The 20,846-nt window shown below is 34.5% G+C and overlaps 1 protein-coding gene across 6 annotated transcripts in view; it reads right to left on the bottom strand.

The window, feature by feature from the left end:
* The window catches only part of VPS13A (vacuolar protein sorting 13 homolog A), a 267,302-nt gene that overhangs the window by 141,113 nt on the left and 105,343 nt on the right, over window positions 1–20,846 (bottom strand). For all 6 annotated transcript variants that reach the window (XR_012374024.1, XR_012374025.1, XM_025891365.2 and 3 more), the window contains exons 23-26: window positions 17,099–17,237; window positions 3,878–3,959; window positions 2,280–2,431; window positions 1,726–1,882 (exon numbers count right to left, since the gene is read on the bottom strand). Coding sequence is in view for 4 of the 6 variants with exons in the window: in XM_025891365.2 (XP_025747150.1) it covers window positions 1,726–1,882; window positions 2,280–2,431; window positions 3,878–3,959; window positions 17,099–17,237 (530 nt within the window). In the remaining 2 variants the exon portion in view is untranslated. The remainder of the gene's footprint in view (window positions 1–1,725; window positions 1,883–2,279; window positions 2,432–3,877; window positions 3,960–17,098; window positions 17,238–20,846) is intronic.

Genomic DNA, 20,846 nt, shown 5'->3' on the forward strand with positions numbered 1-20,846 from the left:
AAAAATCCTAACACTAACAACTGGACAACCTAAAAGAAACAGACAAATTCCTAGAAACATACAACCTTCCTAGACTTAATAATCAAGAAATACAAAATACACATAGACCAATTACTTATAAATTCAATTGGTAATCAAAAACCTCCCAACAAACAAAAGTCCATGACCAGATGACTTCACTGATGAATACTACCAAACATTAAATGAAGAATTAATACTAATCTTTCTGTAACATCTCTAAAAAATAGGAGGAAACACTTTCAAACTCATTTACAAGTCAAGCACTACCCTGGTACCAGATCCAGACAAGAATACAAGAAAATAAAATTACAGACCAATATTTTAGATGAACATAGATGCAAAAATCCTCAACAAAATATAAGAACAATAAATTCAACAATACACTGAAAGGATCATACAATATAAACAAGTAGAATTTATTCCAAGGATGGTTCAACATCCATAAATCTGTTAATGTGATATACTACGTTAACAAAATGAAGTATAAAAATACTATGATCTCAGTGGATGAAGAAAAGCATTTGACAAAATTCAACATCAATTTATATAAAAACTTTCACATAGAGAGGGAACATTCCTCAACATAATAAAGACCATATGTAACAAGCCCATAGCTAACATCATACTCAATGGTGAAAGCTGAAAGTTTTTACTCTAAATCAGGAACAAGACAAGGTGCCTACTCTTGTCACGTTTATTCAACATAGTACTAGAAGTCCTAGCCAGAGCAATCAGGCAAGAAAAAGAAATAAAAGGCATTCAGATTAGAAATAGTTTGTCTTAATCATTCCATCAACCATTTAGAATTATCTTACAAGAATAAATCCAAAAGTATAAAGGAATATACAAAATACCCTCTCCTAAATGCCTAACACAGTAAATGGAAATATTATCCAAGATATCATATAATTTATCCATTATGATCATGGGACATAAAATGTTTATGGTAGACAAAATAATGCTATGCCCTGACACCCAAGGATATCCATGTTATGTCTCCCTAAAACCTGAGAATATGTTACCTTAGATAGCAAAAGGGATTTTGCAAAGGTAATTACGTAAAGAGGAAATTAGCCTGGATTGAGATCAGAGATGACAACATGAGAAGGATCTATCAACCTGTACTAATTTTGAGATATAGGGAACCAAATGCAAGGAATTAGGGAGGCCTGTAGGAGTTAAGGCCAGCTCTCATCTAACAGGTAGCAGGAAGCAGACTTAAACCACACGGAAATGAGTTTTGGCAACAACTGAATGAGCGAGGAAATGGATCTTCCCCTAGAGTCTCCATACAGGAGCTCCAATTGACACCTTGATTTTTATGTGTTAAGACTTATGTCAGACTACTGATTAAAAGAACTGTAAGACAACAAATTTTTGTGGTTGTAAGACACTAAGTCTGTGGTAAATTGTTACATTATCAATAGGAAACTAATTCAACATTGTAGTATTGAATTCGTTAGATTTAAAATTAAACCAGGACTATTTTATTTTCCTTTATGAAAAAAATTATCTTCATTTTGTCTTTGATCTACCTTCCTAGATTTCCAAGTATAAGATAAAAACTGAAGACCAACTCATAATACAGTATTTCTTTGAGAATGTTTTAATAAATGTACTAATTCAAAGCCTAGAGAATTTTAAACTCTCTAGTAGGGAGTCAAACAATAAAGTTTGTTACTTTAAAAAAATTGAGATGCTTACCAAAGTGTTCTGGGCATTTTAGGCAGAACTCTTTCAAAAAGGCATTTGCTTTCAAATCAAATGTTCTAAGTTCAACATCTGTGCCCAATCCTAAAACATCAACTTCTACCACAGGTAGTTCAGAATCTCCAACAAGGTGATAAAACTGAATCAAAACCTAGAGAAAAAAGAAAAAAGAAACTACCACTACCAAAATAAAAAATTATTTATGTGGATGGTGGTTGTAAATGGATATATAAGGTATACATATGATCTGTATTTAAAATTCAGGAAAGATTTTATATCACACATACCTACACATTTATGTTGTACAATTAACTATTTTTAATAAATATGCATCAAATACCCATAATATATGATCTAAACTCCTAACTTTTGATTAAGAAAATTAATCTTCAAAGAAAGAGAGGAAAAAATCACATAGCAACATCTGGATTCAGCTTAAATTGGATGAAACAGGAGTACATGTTAGTAATGTGACTATATAAATACACTGAACAGCAGCAATGACAAGCAATTTAAAGAAGCCATATTAATTTTACCATGGTACATACCTCTGGCACTTCAAATCTTATTTTATACTGAATCATATTTTTTGAACAATCCAGCTTTTGAAATTTTTTCTGATAACTTTGAATTTCAGTGGGAGATTGAAGAGGTTCATCCAAGGGACTACATGGTGCATCAAAAAATTCTTCCTCTGAATCTAAATATTACAGAACATTGTTTAAGTCAATAATCAAAAGGACTGAATAACATTTTTATAATTTTTCTGAAATAAATATGAATACAAATATATTGGTCTAAATATTTCAAAATTTGAATAAAAAGATGAGAAAATAAAAGAATAGAGATTATGTCTGAAAATAACATTTTTGATGACAAAAAATACAGAAAATATAAAGTTCAACTTTAGATTACTAAACATCACCTTTTAAAGTCATTAGTCTAAAAATTGCAAACAAAAATTTTATTTTTTATTTTTATTTTTGAGACAAAGAGAAAGAGAATGTGCATGCACCAGCGGGGGGTGGGGAGGGGCAGAGGGAGAGAATTTTAAGTAGGCTCCATGCTGGGATCCCCCAACACAGGGCTTGATCTCATGACCCTGAGGTCATGATCTGAGCTGAAATCAAAGTCAGATGCTCAACTGACTGAGCCACCCAGGCGGCCCGCAAAAGAAAATTTTATCGCAAATACCAATGCCAATGATTACATGCAACATGAATTTTCAAAGGAACACACTAATACGCTTGCTCTACCTGGGTAACAAAAATAGGAATGAATTATAAAATCTGCAATATTAAAAGAACAAAGCAGGCCCTGAGGTTCGGATGAAGAAACAAGATCAATCACTATTTCATTCGTGTGTGTGTGTTTATGTGTGTATACCCACACACATATATAATAAATTTCTAGAATTTACTATTAAAAACACTACAAAACTAGTAAAACCATTAAAAAGAAGATTTAAAGGAAACTAAAACCATCTAAGGTATATCCCTAACAACCAAAAACTGAATTTAGGGTAGATGATCTCACAAACATCTCCTCCCTGCCCCTTAACCACACAGAAAGAAAAACGTTCTGTAGAAAACTCAAGACTGACATGGTAACTTCAGTTACGTAACATTTAGCAATTTTTAAATCCTTAAAAATAGAGAAATAGGTTTACTTTTCTTTCCAATGTGGCCAAGATAAAGCAGGTATCTGATGTCAAAATATTTACCAGTTTTCATAGTGTGAATGTAGGTATTAAGGCTTGATTTTTTCGTTCAATAAAAAAGGAAAATACAAAAATAAAACTAAAGCTTTACTATGACAAGATTCTCCAAATAACTAAGTAACATTATAAATTGTATATCGGTAGAGTTTCATACAGGCTCCTAGCTCAAAGGAGGATAAGGAAGATTAACTTACTAGTGGATTTTGTGAGATTATGAGTTTAACTTTTATTTACCAAAAATTCCTGCTGTAAAAACAACTTTAAGGAACATCCAAGTTCTATTATCTTAAAGGAATTTTAGTGAAAATTTCTGGAAAACATATACATATCTGCTGTTGCCTACAATTTTTTGTATAACCTCAAAATGAAAATTATATTCATAATACATTTTAATAAGGAGAACTTCCTAAACCAGTTTTGTTTTACCATCGTCAACACATGGAAGTTCCAAGAAAGGAAGCATTTTCTGTGAAATCTGTGATGTTCCCAAAGAAGTGGACCTTTGAATCTGGAAGAAAAGTAATTCACTATTAATTAGCATAAAGATTTTTATTCAAAGTCGTAACACAATTTTGACAAAAACAAACCAAAAATCTCACTTTGAACTAAGAAAAAAAGTCCAGTCTGAATTAGGAAAATAAATTATAAAATACAGATTTAAAGAAGTGGTTTTACGGGGTGACTGGGCAGCTCAGTCATTAAGCGTCTGCCTTCAGCTCAGGTCATGATCCCGGGGTCCTGGGATCGAGCCCTGCATCAGGCTCCCTGCTCGGCGGGAAGCCTGCTTCTCCCTCTCCCACTCCCCCTGCTTGTGTTCCCTCTCTCACTGTCTCTCTCTGTCAAATAAATAAAATCTTTATTAAAAAAAAAAGTGGTTTTACAATTTCAAGGCTAAACAGAAATCACAGAACTGTTATATTAATTTTCTCGTTGACAGGCTTTGAGTAGGAAAAGATCTTAGATACAGTGTTAATTCAACGTCTCACTAAATAAGAAAACCATCTCAGGACATCCACAGAAAACAACCAGTCCCAATATTTAAAACCCTATAGAGTTGGGAAGTTTGCACTTTTACTTTTCATTTTCTGAAAAATATTTCATTAAATTGACTTCTTTACTGCTTTGAGAAATACGACACATAAAAACATATAATGCAATTTGATAAAATAATAAGACATACCTGAAACGTCTACCCAGGCCAAAAAACTAAGCAGTATTATACCCCTACCTAGAAGCATCTCATGTGATGTTCCTTGATTATATTCCCTACAATTTGATCACAATTTCACTTCAATTGTTTTTAACTCCTATGCATGATTCTTTAACATGGTTTATCCTCTGCTTCTTTCTAAACTGTACAAAAAGGGAGCATCACACATATTTTCGTATGACATTCTTCTACAAAATGTTTAAATTTTATCCATATTGATTGTTCATTCTCACTGCCTTACTATATTGCATATTTGATGAATAAACCACAACTTATTTGTCCAGTACACTGTTGATAAATATTTGTATTGTTTACAGATTTTTTGCTTTTACTCATAGTGCCACCATAAGCATCCTTGAACATGTCTCCAGGTGTTCACATGTCAGATTTTCCATGGTGTTTATATGAAGGAGTGCAACTGCACATGTTCACCTTACTAAGTAGTATCAAACTGTTTTCACAAGTAGTTGCAACACATTAAACTAATGTCAGCAGATTAGAATGTGTATGGCCGCATAGCCTCATAAACGCTTAGTGTTTTCAGACATTTTAAATTCTGGCAATCTTCCTGGCAATTTCACCTTAGCTTTAAATAGAATTTCACAAGTGCCTTAGAGTTATATGTCCTACACAGGTTCATGAGTTGGGTTTGTTCTTCTCTAAATCCTATTTGTTTTTTGGGAAAACATTTTTACCGAAACATAACCTACTACATAGGAGTACATTAACTAAGTATAAGGTTCAGTAAGTTGTCATAAAGAAAACACACCCATGCACCCAAAATCGAGATCTAGGAATAGAACATTACTATCAATGCAGAAACCTCCACTGTGGGACTCATGATCATTAGGCATACCCCCCAAAAGAACTATGCTGTCCTAATTTCAATTTTTAATGTTCTGAAATTTTTTACATCTACATTAATGATAGAATGGTTTTGTTTTGCATTTTCCTGATGAGTAATAAAATTAAATACCTTTTCATGTGTCTGCTCATGTTTTATTGGGCTATTGCTCTCCTTATATATTTTGGATAAAGTATTTTGTATATTATGTACTGCAAATATTTTTTGCAATTGAATGGCTTGCCTATTTTCAACAGGTGTCCTTCAAAAAGTAGAAAATTTTAATTGTCATCAATTTATTTTTCTTATTTGTGCTTCTTTATCCCAAGACATCTTTACCTACCACAAGCACTTACAGATTTTCTCTTATGTTTTTTGTTAAAGAAACTATACTTTTGGGGCATCTACATTTATGTCTACATTCCATTTCAAGTTAAATTCCATGCGTTATTTTTTTCCCCGCTTGGAAATCTAGTTATTTCAAAATAATTTATTGAAAGAACTATCACATATCCCCCACTTATTTGGGTTGGCATCTTTGTATGAAATCAAATATATATATTAACCATGTATTATACTGTACATTTATATCCAGGCTTTATTCTACTTCATTGATCTGTATGTCTAGTCTCATACCAAACAAAACCACTTTCTTTAGTAAAGTAGCTATAAAATAAACCTTGAAATCTAGTATTAGAAAACCTTTAACATTATTCTTATCCAAAATTGATTTGGCTAAAATTATGGAAGCAACCTAAGTGTCCGTCGAAGATGTGGTATATACATGCAATGCAGTATTATTCAACCGCAATAAAGAATGAAATCTTGCCATTTGCAACAACATGGATAGATCCAGAGAGTAGGGTGCTAAGTGAAATAAGCCAGAGAAAAGACAAATACCAGGTAATTTCATTCACATGTGGAATTTAAGAAACAAAGGAAAAGAGACAAACCAAAAAACAGACTCTGAACTACAGAACTACAGAGAACAAACAGATGGTTAATTGGGGAGGGGGGATGGGTGAAATAGATGAAGGGGGTTAAGAGTACACTCATCTTGGAAGAACAGGGAGTAATATAGGGAAGTGCTGAATCACTATATTGTACACCTGAAATGAATGTAACACTGTATGTTAACTATACTGGAATTCACATTAAAAATAAAGGGTTTTAGCTAATATGTGTCCTTTACATACTGTATATACCTTATAATTAGCTTGTTAATTTCCAGGAGAGAAATCTTCTGTATTCTGATTGAGGTTGTGAGAAATCTACAGAGTTTGGAGAAGACTGCCAACTCAATGAGGTCAGGCCTCCAATCCTTGACTATGCATATCATTCCACTGTTGAGGCTTTCTTTGTTTTCAGGAATGTTTTGCAGTTTTAGGTTTACAGGTTTTGTTTTATTTTTTTTTAATGTATTTATTTGAGAGAGAGAATGCACACAAGCAGGGCAGGGACAGGAGGGGCAGAGGGAGAGGGAATCTCAAGCAGACTTCATGCTGAGTGTGGAGCTCAGTCTCACAACCCTGAGATCATGACCTGAGCCAAAATCATGAGTTGGTCACTTAACCACCCAGGCACCCCCACCTGCATAGGTTTTAATCAAGGAAGAACAGAAAGTGAGATTCACAATAGTAGTTTTTACCAATCAGAGGACATTAGCTTAAAAATTGCAACAAGTCATTATACACCAAGAAAACCTTAAAAAATGCAAGTATATTAATGGGTCAAGTTATTTCCTGAATATCATATTCAGGCATATCTTTTCTCTTTTACTTGACCAATGTGTACATGGCAGGATCAGATGAAAAGAACAGATTAACATTTTTGGGTAAAAGCTAAGGTACATCTAAATTAAGTACACCTCACCCAGAAGTTAAATTTTATCTACATTTTTAGAGATTTTTATCTCCAGTTTAGAAGACAATATATCAGAAGGAAAAGTATTTAAACAAAGCCAAATGGATTCTATTCAGTTCTGTTCTTTTTAGTCAATAATTTATCTTCGTAATACCTTGGCAAGTAGTCAAGTTCTACAGATTCATTTCCTCCTGAAAACTTTTCTCACAATGTGTTCTTTATAGTTACCATTAGATATGATAAAAATCTATGCATAAATTATAAATTATCATACACTAACCAGTTTTGCTGTTTGATGGCTTCACTTTGTTCTCATTGTCAGTCTATTTCTATGATTCTTAATCTCAGAAGTAGATGGAAGGCAAGGGTTTCCAGTAAGACTTTTTACGGTTTTCTGAAGTTTTCCGAGATATTCCCTCCCAGGAGTCCCATGCTGAAAGACTGAACAGAAGCCAAAATCCAAAGGCAGAAACCCTGTCAGAAGTCGGAGTTTTGCCTGTGACTTGGTGGACCTGTTAAACAACATCCCCATTGCTCCTGGTCCCTGATTTATTTCTTTACTTTCATTGAATCCTCTTCTCTTTGTCGTCATGGTAAAAACCTGCCAGATCATACAGCCATGTTCAATTTCAAAAGAGTAGGGAAGTGTGATTCTTCCACATGTCTTCCAGGAAGTGGTCACGTTTCTGTTCAGAGAGTTGCTGCTATTCTTTTCTTCGATCTCCTGTTGAGTTCGTAGGTGTTCAGAATGGTTTAATCCCTCTCCAGCTGGATTCCTGGGACCAGACGAAATCCAGGTCTCCTTCTCCTCCACCCCCTCAGGTTTTGTACTTCTTTTGTTAATCTTTTCTTAAGAATTTAGCCCTTTATAATGTTGTGATGAATGGAATATTTTTCATTTTTAGAAACAATTATTTACACTGATAACGTATCTTGCAAACTTGCTATTACTAGTGTTATTTTTCTACATTCCTTAGGACTTTCTGCATGAATGATCACTTCATCTGCAAATAAAGATAGTTTTACTTTTTCTTTCTAATCCTGTCTTTTTGATTTATTTGCAAAAGCTAGAACATTCACTATCAACTTGAATAGAAGTGGTAAGAAAAGGAATTCTTGAACTATTCCAGATCTTACAGGGAAAGCATTTAGTCTTTCTCAAATTAAGTACAATACTAACTATAGGTTTTTCCTAGATGTCCCTTACCATGTTGAAGAAACTCTTTTATTCCCCGTTAAGAGTTTTTAATCATCGCAGCACCTTGGTGGCTCAGTGGGTTAAGCATCTGCCTTCAGCTCAGGCTGTGATGCTAGGGTCCTGGGATCGAGCCCCTAGTCGGGTTCCCGGTCAGCAGGGAGTCTGCTTCTCTCTCCCTCTGCCCCTCCCCCTGCTTGGTCTCTCTATTGCTCGCTCACTCTCTCAAATAAATTTTTTAAAAAGTTTTTATCATCAATAATTGTTGGGTTTTGTCAAATACTTTTTCCTCTTCTATTGAGATGATCATATACTTTTTCTCCTTTAGTCCATGAATATGATTAATAGCACTGACTGGTGAACCATTTTTGCTTTCATAAGGTAAATGCATTTGGTTATAGTTTATTATCCTTTTTATATGTCATACTATTTGGTTGTAGTATTTGTTAAGGATTTTTGCATCTATGTTAATGATGTACATCTCTATAGTTTTCTCATAATTCCTTTGTCTGATTACAAAACAGGACAATCTATGCAAAGAAACAAGTAAGGACAGCCCATTCACATACAAAATTAGCAGACACAATTCAGGAGGAAGTAAGGCACTGGATTTACTACAAAAGGATTTTTTTTTTTTTTAATGCCTCAAATATGCTCAGAAAGCTGAAAAGGACCACGGAGAAAGAGCTAAAGAAAATCCCAACAACGATGTCACAACAAAGAGAAAACAACAATGAAGAGACAAATTTTAAGAAGAACTCAAGGAGAAATTCTGGATCTGAAAAGTGCTAGATAACAAATGAATATCATTATGGATCCTGAAGTCATCTGAAGGATAAGGACATATTAGGAACAACATTACTTCCACATATTCAACATCGTGGATGAAATGAACAAATTCCTTAACAGACAAAATCTTATAAAGGTCATGCGAGAATAAACTGACACTGTAAACAGTCCTGTGAAAATGAAACAATTTGAAAATCTTTCAGTAAAGAAATTCTAGGCACAGATGGCTTCACTGGTATTTAAGACAGAAATAGTATCTACTCTTTACAAAAAAATCTCATAAAATAAGAAATGGGGGAAACCTTTTCCAATTCATTTTACAAGGCTGGACTTCCTCTGATATCATATGCAAACACGTAACAAGTATAAACCAGGATCCTATATGAACATAACTACAAAAATCCTCAACAAAAAATTAGCAAATAAATCCAACAATGTACTAAAAGTATCCTGAGCAAAGGAGGTTTATATTAGGAATGCAAGGCTAGTTTAACATTCAAGAATCATATTAAAAGAATAAGAAGAAAACTGAATGATTACAACAGATGCAGCAAAAGCATTACATAAAATGCTACAAATATTCCTGACACAAATAAAACTATCAGCTAACTAGAATAAAAGAGTACCTCCCTCAACCTGGGAAATAACATGTAGGAAAAATCTACAGCTATTATTATTCCTAATAAGGTAAGTAACTACACTCCTGCCACTGAGGTCATGGGTAGTAGCAGCTTGACCCACTGAAACTGAGAAAGTGGCACCATTCTTAGAAATCCAGGAGGGAACTTTATCCTCCAAAACACATACCTTTTGAGCCCATGTTGGTAGTGGTACCTCTGTGGATCTCAGAATAGCCTTCAGGATTATTCTTCTCCCTTTTACTGAAGAATAAAGCATGTTCCCAGATGGATGGCCCTCCTGTTCCACCCTGTAGTACCCCTGCACTTCAAGGGATCTTCTTCATTTTGTCCTGACTCTGCCCTCTTTAGTCTACGCTGGCAGTACTTCAGCTGGTACAGCCCCATCTCTATTCCTGGCTTCGGCTGAGATGATAGATTAGAGCCATTGAGTCACACCCTTAAGTCCTTTATCAAGTGTTTTGTGCAAATGCCCTTGGTTTTATCTCTGTAACACACTTTCCCATTTTTTGCCATATGGATAGGCTGAGCACTTTCCAAATCTTTAAGATCTGTTATTGATTTGCTTAACAAATCCTTCTTAAAAATGTATCTTTTCTTGCATTTTAGTATAAGCAATTAGGAAAAAATAAGACCATGTCTTGAACAGTTTGCTTAGAAATCTCAATTAAATATCCAAGTTCATTACTTACATTGTTCCACACTAGAAAATAATCCAGCCAAGTTTTTTCCCACTTTATAACAAGGATCATCTTGCCTCAAAACTCTTTCACACTCTACTTATTACCTAGTTCTAAACCCACTACAACATATTTATTATAATACCACCTCACTTTCTGGTACCAAAAGCTATATTAGTTTGCGAGGGTTGTCGTAACAAAACTCCATAAACTGGAGGGCTTAAACAACAGAAATTTATTTTCTCACATTTTGGGAGGATAAGAAGTCCAAGATCAAGGTGTTGACATAATTTGTTCTAACTGAGGCCTCTCTTCTAGGCTTGCAGATGTCCACCTCCTTTTTGTGGCCCCCCCCCCATGGTGTTTTCTGTGTACATGTGCATCTCTGGTGTCTTTTTCTGTGTCTGAATTTCTACTTCTTATGAAGATGCCAGACTGACTGCATTAGGTCCCACTCTAATGGCCTCATATTAACTTAACCACTTTTTAAGACCCTATCTCCAAATACAGTGACATTCTGAAGTACTAGGGTTAAGGCTTCAATATGTGGATTTTCGGAGGATACAGAACTAAATATGTGAAGCACATATATATTTCAACTACAAAATATTTATGAAAAAACTTAAATAGACCTAAAAAAATGAGAAGATATATCATGCTGATGGACTGAAAGATTCAATATTGTTAAAATGTCAATTCTTCCCAAATTGATAATACAATAAAATTACCATGAAAATCCCCGCAGAATTTTTTTGTAGAACTGAAAAGCTGATTCTAAAAATTATAGGGAAAGAACTAGTGGAAACTATTTGGGAAAAGAAAACAACTTAGATGTCACATTATCTGATTTCAAGATTTACCATTTTTAACTGTATCAAAAAGAATACCTATGAATAAATTTAATCAAAGAGGTGAAAAATCTGTACTCTGAAAACTATAAAACATTGATGAAAGAAACTGAAGACACAAATGGAAAGATATTTCACGCTTAAGGATTGCAAAAAGTAGTATTGTTAAAAAGTTCACACTACTCAGAGCAATCTTCAGATTCAATGCCATCTCTATCAAAAGTCCAGTGGAGTATTACACACACGTGGAAAAAATAATCCTAACATTTGTATGACCCTGAAAGCCAAAGCAATCTTGAGAAAGAAGAACAAAACTGGAGGCATCACACTTCCTAACTTCAAGCTCTATTACAAAGCTAAGGTAATCAAAACAGTACAGCTCCGACACAAAAACAGATCCATAAATCAATGGAACAGAAATGAGAGGCCAGAAATAAACCCAAGCATTAACAATCAATTTTTGGCAAAGGAGCCAAGAATATACAAGGAAAGGATAGTTTCTTCAACAAATGGTGCTGGGGAAACTGGACAGCCACATGCAAAAGAATAAAACTGGACTCCTATCTTATACACAAAATCAACTTAAAATGGATTACAGACTTGAATGGAAGACCTGAAGCCATAAACTTTCTAGAAGAAAACAGAGGCAGGTAAGCTCCTTGATAGCAATCTTGGCAATGATTTTTTGGATCTGACATCAAAAGCAAAGGCAACAAAAGCAAAAATAAGTGGGACCACCTCAAACTAAAAAACTTCTGCACAGCAAGGGAACCTATCAACAAATGAAAAGGCAATGAACTGGATGGGAGGAAAGGAAAAGACTTGCATATTGGTGAAGGAAGATGCTGGGTGGGATGACAGTGAAATCTAGAGTAAAACCAAGCTGGTCCAAGGCATCTTAACAGGCTGTAAAATGGAGCTTACGGGGTTTAACCACAGTGACATTTTTCTGTTCAAATGATTTTAATTACTGGAATGCACAATTTTTAATATTCAAATAAAAAGTTTTTAAACCTGTAAAAAGGGCACCTGGGTGGCTCAGTCGGTTAAGCGTCTGCCTTTGGCTCAGGTTGTGATCCCAGATTCCTGGGATGGAGCCCCACATCAGACTCCCTGCTCTGTCTCTCATGAATAAATAAAATCTTTTTTTTTTTAAAGATTCTATTTATTTATTTGTCAGACAGAGAGGGAACACAAGCAGGGGGAGTGGGAGAGGGAGAAGCAGGCTTCCCGCTGAGCAGGGAGCCCGATGTGGGGCTCGATCCCACGACCCTGGGATCATGACCTGAACCGAAGGTAGACGCTTAACGACTGAGCCACCCAGGTGCCCCTAAATAAATAAAATCTTCAAAAAAGTTGAAAAAAAAAAAAAAGACAACAGGTAACAAGTATTGGAGAGGATGTGGAGAGAAAGGAACTCCTGTGCACTGTTGGTGGGAATATAAATTGGTGCAGCCACCAAGGAAATAGCGGGGAGGTTCCTCAGAAAATTAAAATTAGAACTACCATATGATCCAACAATCTCACTGGTTTTCCAAAGGAAATGAAAACAGGATATCAAAGAGAGATTGCACTCCCATATTCACTGCACCATTATTCACAAGAGCCAAGATGTGGGAAACTACCCTAAGTGTCCATCAAACATTTGAATGCATAAAAGCATGGCATTTATATATAATATATAAGCATATACACACATATATTTATTTAAATAATGTAAATTACTCAACCATGAGAAAGAAGGCAATCCTGCCATTTGTGACAACATGATTGGAACCTGAGGGCATGATGCTAAGTGAAATAAACTGGACTGATAAAGATACTGCATAGTACCATTTATATGTGGAACCTAACCACAAAAGGTCAAACTCATAGCAACAGAGTAGAGAAGTGGTTGCCAGGGGCTGTAGGGTGCAGGAAATAGGGAGCAGTTAGTAAAAGGATACAAACTTTCAGCTTTGAGATGAGTAAGGCTAAGGATCTAATGTAAAATGTGACTACAGTCAACAACACTGTATTGAATAACAGGAATCTGCTAAGAGTAGAACTAAATGTTCTCACCAAAAACAAATATGTGAAGTAATGGATGTGTTAATTAACTAGACAAGTGAAATCCTTTCACAACATATACATATACTAAACCACCACAATGTACACATTAATATTTTATAGTTTTATTTGTCAATTGTACCTTAATAAAGCTGAAATAAAAATTAAGAAAAGTAAAATCTATTATACGAAGTGGACAGGAAATCCAGCTTCAAGAGATATTTAGGTGTTAAAATCTTTCAGACTTGTGAAGGGGTGATTCTTTGTTTAAAAAACTTTTCTTTATCTGACCTATGAAAACCCCTTCAAGTTAAATTAAAACTCTTAGGAATGATCTAGTGTTTTGTACTGAACTTTCTTAGGAAACTGGGAAAAAGTGGAAAATAAAGCCCCTGCAGGTTAGGATGTCATTTATATAGAAAGCAGCATGAAAACAGCAAAAAAAATGTCAGCTGTAGGGCTACATATTTGTTTCAAGAGAGAAAAAGAAACCTGAACTTAAAATTAGGCTCTGCAAGCTAAAAGCTACAAACTTTATCATCTTAGCGAAGTATTTAACCTAAGAGTCTGTTTCCTGGGCAAAATAATAACTGTTAATACTTAACTTGCTGGGTTGTGATAAGGATTAAAGATAAAAATATGCAAAATCTAGAGTTGGGCTAGGTGCTGAATATAAATAATTAAGAGATGACCTTATGTAGTAATCCTTAGCCAAATGTGTGGCCTGACACATAAGAGAAATTCAGTATAAGACGTATTACACAGTTATTCTCAGCCTATTTTTATATAGGCATTTGATTTTAAAAAGAACATCCAGTATAGATCATAGGTTCAACAGTATTTTGATATAAAGATTAAGTCCAGGGGTTGGGAGAGAAAAGAGTCCTTTTAGGCTTCAGTGATAACTATGAATGACCCTAACATTTACCCAAGTACTTTCTCTTAAACTTAGAAGCATTTAAGAAGAAAACATATATAAAAATGTAAAATACAATATATATTATGCCAGAAAGGACTCAGAGATGCCGTCAACATAGCATAAAACTGATGGAAGAACCAGACTCACAAGACAGTCCTAGAAAAATTCTCCTTAACATCTGAAAAAGGATATACATACATACATACATAATATTTACCATGAAGCCATGTAGTAAATAAGACATTATGGTATCAGCAAAAGGATGGATAAAAATCAAAGGAATATCACTGGAGTAGAAAAGGGCCAAAAAACAGGCTCAACTCCATGGAGACAAAGTATTTTCAACAAATGAAACTGAAATAACTAAAAATACAAATGTACAAACAGTAATTCATCACATGCACCACATAAACATTTAACATAAAATGGATCACGGATCATAAAACCTAAAACTACAAAATTTCTAGAATAAAACACAGGAAAAACCTTGATCTTGTGTTAAGCAGAGATTTCAGAGATAGGATATAAAAAGTTTCATCCATAAAAGAAAATACGGACAAAGTGGATTTCATCAAAACTTAAAAACTGCTCTTCAAAAGAAACTGTTAACTAAAAGCTCAGCAACAGATTATGAAAAAATATTACAAAACACTACTGTTTTCAGGGTTATGGTACAACATGTCAGCAACTTACTCTCACAGGGTTTGATGAAGTTCCTTATACTATTTTTACAATTTTTCTGTAAGTTTGAAATTATTTCAAAAGAAAAAAAGTTAAATGTGAAAAGAAATAAAAATTTTAAAAAGGAGAAAAACATGAGTGAATTTTTTTTAAAGATTTTATTTATTTATTTGAGAGAAAGAGCACAAGGTGGGGAGAGTGGAAAGGGGCAGAGGGAGAAGGAGAAGCAGACTCCCGGCTGAGCAAGGAGCCTGATGCAGGACTCGACCCCAGGATCTGAGATCATTGACCTGAGCTGAAGGTAGATGCTTAACCAACTGAGCCACCCAGTTGCCACAATGGGTATTTTATTTTTGAAATTAAGAAAAACAGAAATCATAAAGGAAAACCTTAACTTTTTTTTCCCCCCCAGAATTTCAATTTATTTGTCAGAGAGAGAGAAAGAGAGGGAGAGAGAGGCAGGCAGAGGGAGAAGCAGGCTCCCCGCTGAGCAGTGAACCCAACAGATGGGGGGCTTGAGCCCAGGACCCTGGGATCATAACCTGAGCCGAAGGTAGACGCTTAACCAACTGAGCCACCCAGGCATCACACCTTAATAACTTTGAGTATGTAAAAAGCAAAAGCTTTGGCATGCCAAAAATAAATGAATCCAAGAAAAGACAAAAAAATATTTGTAAAGGACAAAAAGCAAAAATTTCCTTCCACAACACAGCACAAGACATAGTTTTCAAAAACAGAAAGTCAAACACCCACTAAACTTATGAACAGAAGTCCTATGTTTCTTGTGAATGCAAATCAAAACCAGAATATAACTTTTCATTTAATAAATTTTAAATTGTTAATACAACTAATGAGAACAGAGAAACAAACACTCATTTACTGCTGGTGGGACTATAGATTAGTACTCAATTTAAAAAAGAAAATTTGGCAAAATTCATGAAAATGTAAAATTCACTGAGCAATTCCACTTTTACAAATTTATCCAGTGGATAAAAATATACCCAAATATATGTACAAGGAAGCTGAAAGCAGTAGGTTATAACTGTGAGCACTCATAACAATATCAATGTTCATCAAAAGGGGATTATGTTAGGCAAATGATGGTACACTTGCACAATTCAATACTATATTGCTCTGAAAGTAAAAGATAGATTTATACGTGCTAATATGAAGATATCTCTAAGCTATATAAAATATGATAATGGTGAAAAAATACAGATTCAGAACAGTAAGTATAATGATACAATTTGTGTAAATTTTAAGAACTTAAGAGTACATATGTATATATACACACATGAGCATGCCATAGTATATGCCATAAACATTTTTGGAAAACTAGAGAAGTGGTTAACAGTGTTACCAATAAGGACAGTGACTGCAAGCCAGACAAAGTGAAGAAAAGCAGACTTATCACATAACTTTTTTTACTATTTGCACCTTTTACTCTTTCGTCATTTTCTCTTTTACAATGTAAAAAAAAAAAAAAAAAATTTTTTTTTTAGAGGGGGAGAGTAACACGGGGTGGGGAAGGCAGCAGGGAGAGGGAGAGAGAAGAATCTTAAACAGGCTCCAGGCCCAGCGCAGGCCCAATTGAGCCCATGCAGGGCTCAATCTCACAACCCTGAGATCATGACCTGAACCGAAATCAAGAGTTGGACACTTAACCAACTGAGACACCCAGGTGCCCCAATTTTTTTTTTAAAGCAGGCTCCATGTCTAGCAGAGCCCATTGTGGGGCCTGAACTCACAATCCTGCGATCAAGACCTGAGCTGAGATCAAGTCGGATGCTTAACCAATTGAGCCACCCAGGTAGCCCTAAATTGTAATTTTTTTCTCCTGAAAATGAATTAAATTCTTTTACCCAAAATTTGTGGGTAAAGTTGTCAAGTTTCTTTAATTTGTACTTTTATCAATTTTGCAAAAACATTACCTGAAATGGTTTGGCAGGGGCATATGTTTCAGTTGCAGGTGTGGGTTTCGGAATGCTTTCAATCAATTCCAAAATTCCTTGCAGTTTTTTATCTGAGATTCTTAAAGAAATCAGTGGTAACTTTCCAAAAATCTTGAATCTGTTCCAAAAAACAGGAATCATTTAAAGCAAACTTCATTCTGATTTAAGTGTACTAATTAAAAACACAATTGTTCCCCTTAATATATCCAAAAATAACAGAATGCAATTTTAAGCTCAAAAAATCATCCATAGTCCATAAGACATTTCACAATCTCCATTCAAATTTCTATTTGGCCTTACCGACCCATCTCATTAGGTGAACTAACCTCATTATTTTTGATTTTTTTTTTTTTTTTAGATTTTATTTATTTTTGAGAGAGAGAGAGAGCATGGGCGGGGGAGAGGTAGAGGGAGAAGCAGGCTCCCCAATGAGCAGGGAGCCTGATGTGGGACTCGATCCTAGGACCCTGGATTATGACCTGAGCCGAAGGCAGACATTTAACTGACTGAGCCACCCAGGCACCTCAGAGATTTATCTTCTAATGTTACTATGTTTATTATCCCTTTATTATTTACCAAATACAGCTGACAATTAATAATTATTATTTATTACATGATAGGCATCAAGGAAAGCACTGATATGCATTATCATAAGTTCTCACAACCTATAATGTAGACAACCAATTTCTGTTTTTTATAAGTTCCCATATATACGTGCTTCGTAACAGGAAACTAATGCTTAGCAAGGTCAAATAACTTCTCTAAGAGATAATATATCTAACTTATGTTTAAAAGTCAGGTCTGACTGAAGAAAAATTACATGATCATATAAATTGATGCATGGCAAAATCCAACACCTATTCATGATAAAAGCTCTCAATGAACTAGAATAAAGGTGAGCTTCCTCAACTTGATAAGGAGTATCAACAAAAAAACCTACAGCTATCGTATTTAATGGTAAGAAGCTCAGTTTTCCCACTAAGATTAGGTACAAAGCAAAGAGGTCTCTCTGATCATTCCTTTTCAACACCGTACTGGAAGTTTCTGCCAATCCAAAAGGACAAGAAAAGGAAATAAAAGGTATACAGATTCTGTTCACAGATGACATGATCATCTATACAGAATATCTAAAAAGAAAAGCAAAAAAAAGGACTCCAAGAACTAATAAGCCCTTATACCAAGGTTGCATAATACAAGGCTGGTATGCAACAGTCAATTAACTGCTTTCCTACATAGAACGGACAAATAGAATTTAAAAATTAAAAATAATACCATTTATATTAGCACCCAAAAAATGTAATACTTGGGTATAAATCTAACAAAATATATACAAGATCTATACAGAGGAAACTGCAAAATTTTGATGAATGCCATCAAAGAAGAAATGAATATAAAGAGATACTCCATATTTATTTGTGGATATTAAAATTCAATATTCTCAAGATATTAGTTCTTCCTAAAATGATTCATAGACTCAATGCAATGAAAGTCAAAATCCCAGCCAACTACTTAATGAATATTGACAAAATGACTCTGAAGTTTAAATGGAGAGGTAAAAGATCTAGAATAGCTAACATAATATTAAAGAAGAACAAGGATAGAGGATTGACACTCCCTGACCTCAAGGCTTACTATAAAGCTACAGTAAGCAAGATACTGGTATTGGCAATAGAACAAAGGTATCAATGGTCAGAATAGAGAGCCCAGGAGTAGACTTCTATAAATACAGCCTACTGGTCTTTGACAATGGAGAAAAGATAATACAAAGAAGCAAAGATACTCTCTTCAAAAAATTTAAGACTAATCTAGAAAAGTGTTGCTAAGGCTGATGTGCAAGAGATCACTATGTTTTCTTTTAGGATTTTTATGGTTTTCGGTCTCATACTTAGGTCTTTAATTCATTTTGACCTCATTTTTGTGCATGCTGTAAGAAAGTGGTCCAGTTTCATTCTTTTGCATGTAGCTGTCCAGTTTTCTCAGCACCATTTTTTGAAGAGACTGTCTTCTCCTCATTGTATATCCTTGCCTTTTTATAACTGACCATATAGATGTGGGTTTATCTCTGGGTGCTCTATTCTGTTCCACTGATCAATGTATGTATTTTTGTGCCAGCACCATACTGCTTTATTACAGCTTTGAAGTATATCTTGAAATCTGAGATGGTGTTATCTCCAGCTTTATTCTTCTTTTTCAAGACTGCTTTCGCTATTCAGGGTCTTTTGTGGTTCAATACAGATTTTAGGATTATTTGTTCTAGTTCAGTGAACAATGCTATTGATATTTTGATAGGGATTGTATTGAATCTGTAGATTGCTTTGGGTTCTATGGACATCTAATGATATCAATTCTTCCAAACAATGAGCATGGATAGCTTTCCATCTGTTGGTGTCTTCAATTTCTTTCACCAATAATTATAGTTTTCAGAGTACAGGTCTTTCCCTTCCTTGGTTATGTTTATTCTTAGGTATTTTATTCTTTTTGGTGCAATTGTTAATTGCATTTTTTTCTTAATTTCTCTTTCTGCACTTTGTTCTTAGTATATCAAAATGCAATAGATTTCTGTATATTAATTATCTGCAAGTTTACTGAATTCATTTATTCTAATGGTTTTTTTGGTGGAATCTTTAGGGTTTTCTATGTATAGTTTCATGTCATCTACAAATAAGGGTCACAGAAAAGTTGAAAGGAGATTTTTTTTTTTTTAATACCCCTGCATCTACCCATGCATTGTCTCCATCATTAAAAACATTCCCAACCAGAATGGTACATTTGTTGAAACTGATGAACCTACACTGACATATCATAATCACCAAAGTCCACAGTTTACATTACTATTCACTATTGGCGTTGTACATTCTGTGGGTCTGGTCAAGTGCATAATGATATGTATTAATCATTATATCATCTAAAGTATATCATGTAAAGTATTTTCACTGCCCTAAAAATCCCCTGGGCTTCAATTATTCATCCCTCCCCTACCACCTTCAAGCCCTGGCAAGCACTGATTTTTTAACTGTGTCCATAGTTTTGCCTTTTCCAGAAGTCATCTAGTTGAAATCATACAAGATGTAGCCTTTTCAGACTGGCATCTTTCACTTGGTAATATGCATTTAACGTTTCTCTACATCTTTCCATGACCTGACAGCTTATTTCCTTTTAGCAGTGAATAATATTTCATTGTTTGATATGCTACAGTTTGTCACCTATTGACTGACATCTTGGTTGCTTACAAGTCTCGGCTATAAAATTGAAATATAAAATTTATGTGTATAAGCTTTATATGAAAGTGTAAATAAAACTACTATAAACATCTGCACGCAGGTTTTCTGTGGATCTAAGTTTCAACTCCTTGAGACCTAAAACTATAAAAATCCTAAAAGAAAACAGACAGTAATCTCTTGTACATCAGCCTTAGCAACACTTTTCTAAGTATCTCTCCTCAGGCACATGAAACAAAAGCAAAAATAAACTACTGAGACTACATCGAAATAAAAAGCTTTCACAAAGCAAAGGAAACCATCAACAAGATGAAAAGGCAACCTACTGAATGGGAGAAGATACTTGCAAATAATATATCCGATAAAGGGTTAATGTCAAATATATAAAGAATTTCTACAACTTGACACCAAAAAAAACAAACAATCCAATTAAAAAATGGGCAGAGAGGGGTGCCTGAGTGGCTCAGTCAGTTAAGCGTCTGCCTTTGGCAAAGGTCATGATCCTGGGA

This window comes from Callorhinus ursinus, unplaced genomic scaffold, assembly GCF_003265705.2.
Source record: "Callorhinus ursinus isolate GAN/ISIS: 27379988/994484 unplaced genomic scaffold, GSC_fseal_2.0 scaffold28, whole genome shotgun sequence".
NCBI classification, from domain to species: domain Eukaryota; kingdom Metazoa; phylum Chordata; class Mammalia; order Carnivora; family Otariidae; genus Callorhinus; species Callorhinus ursinus.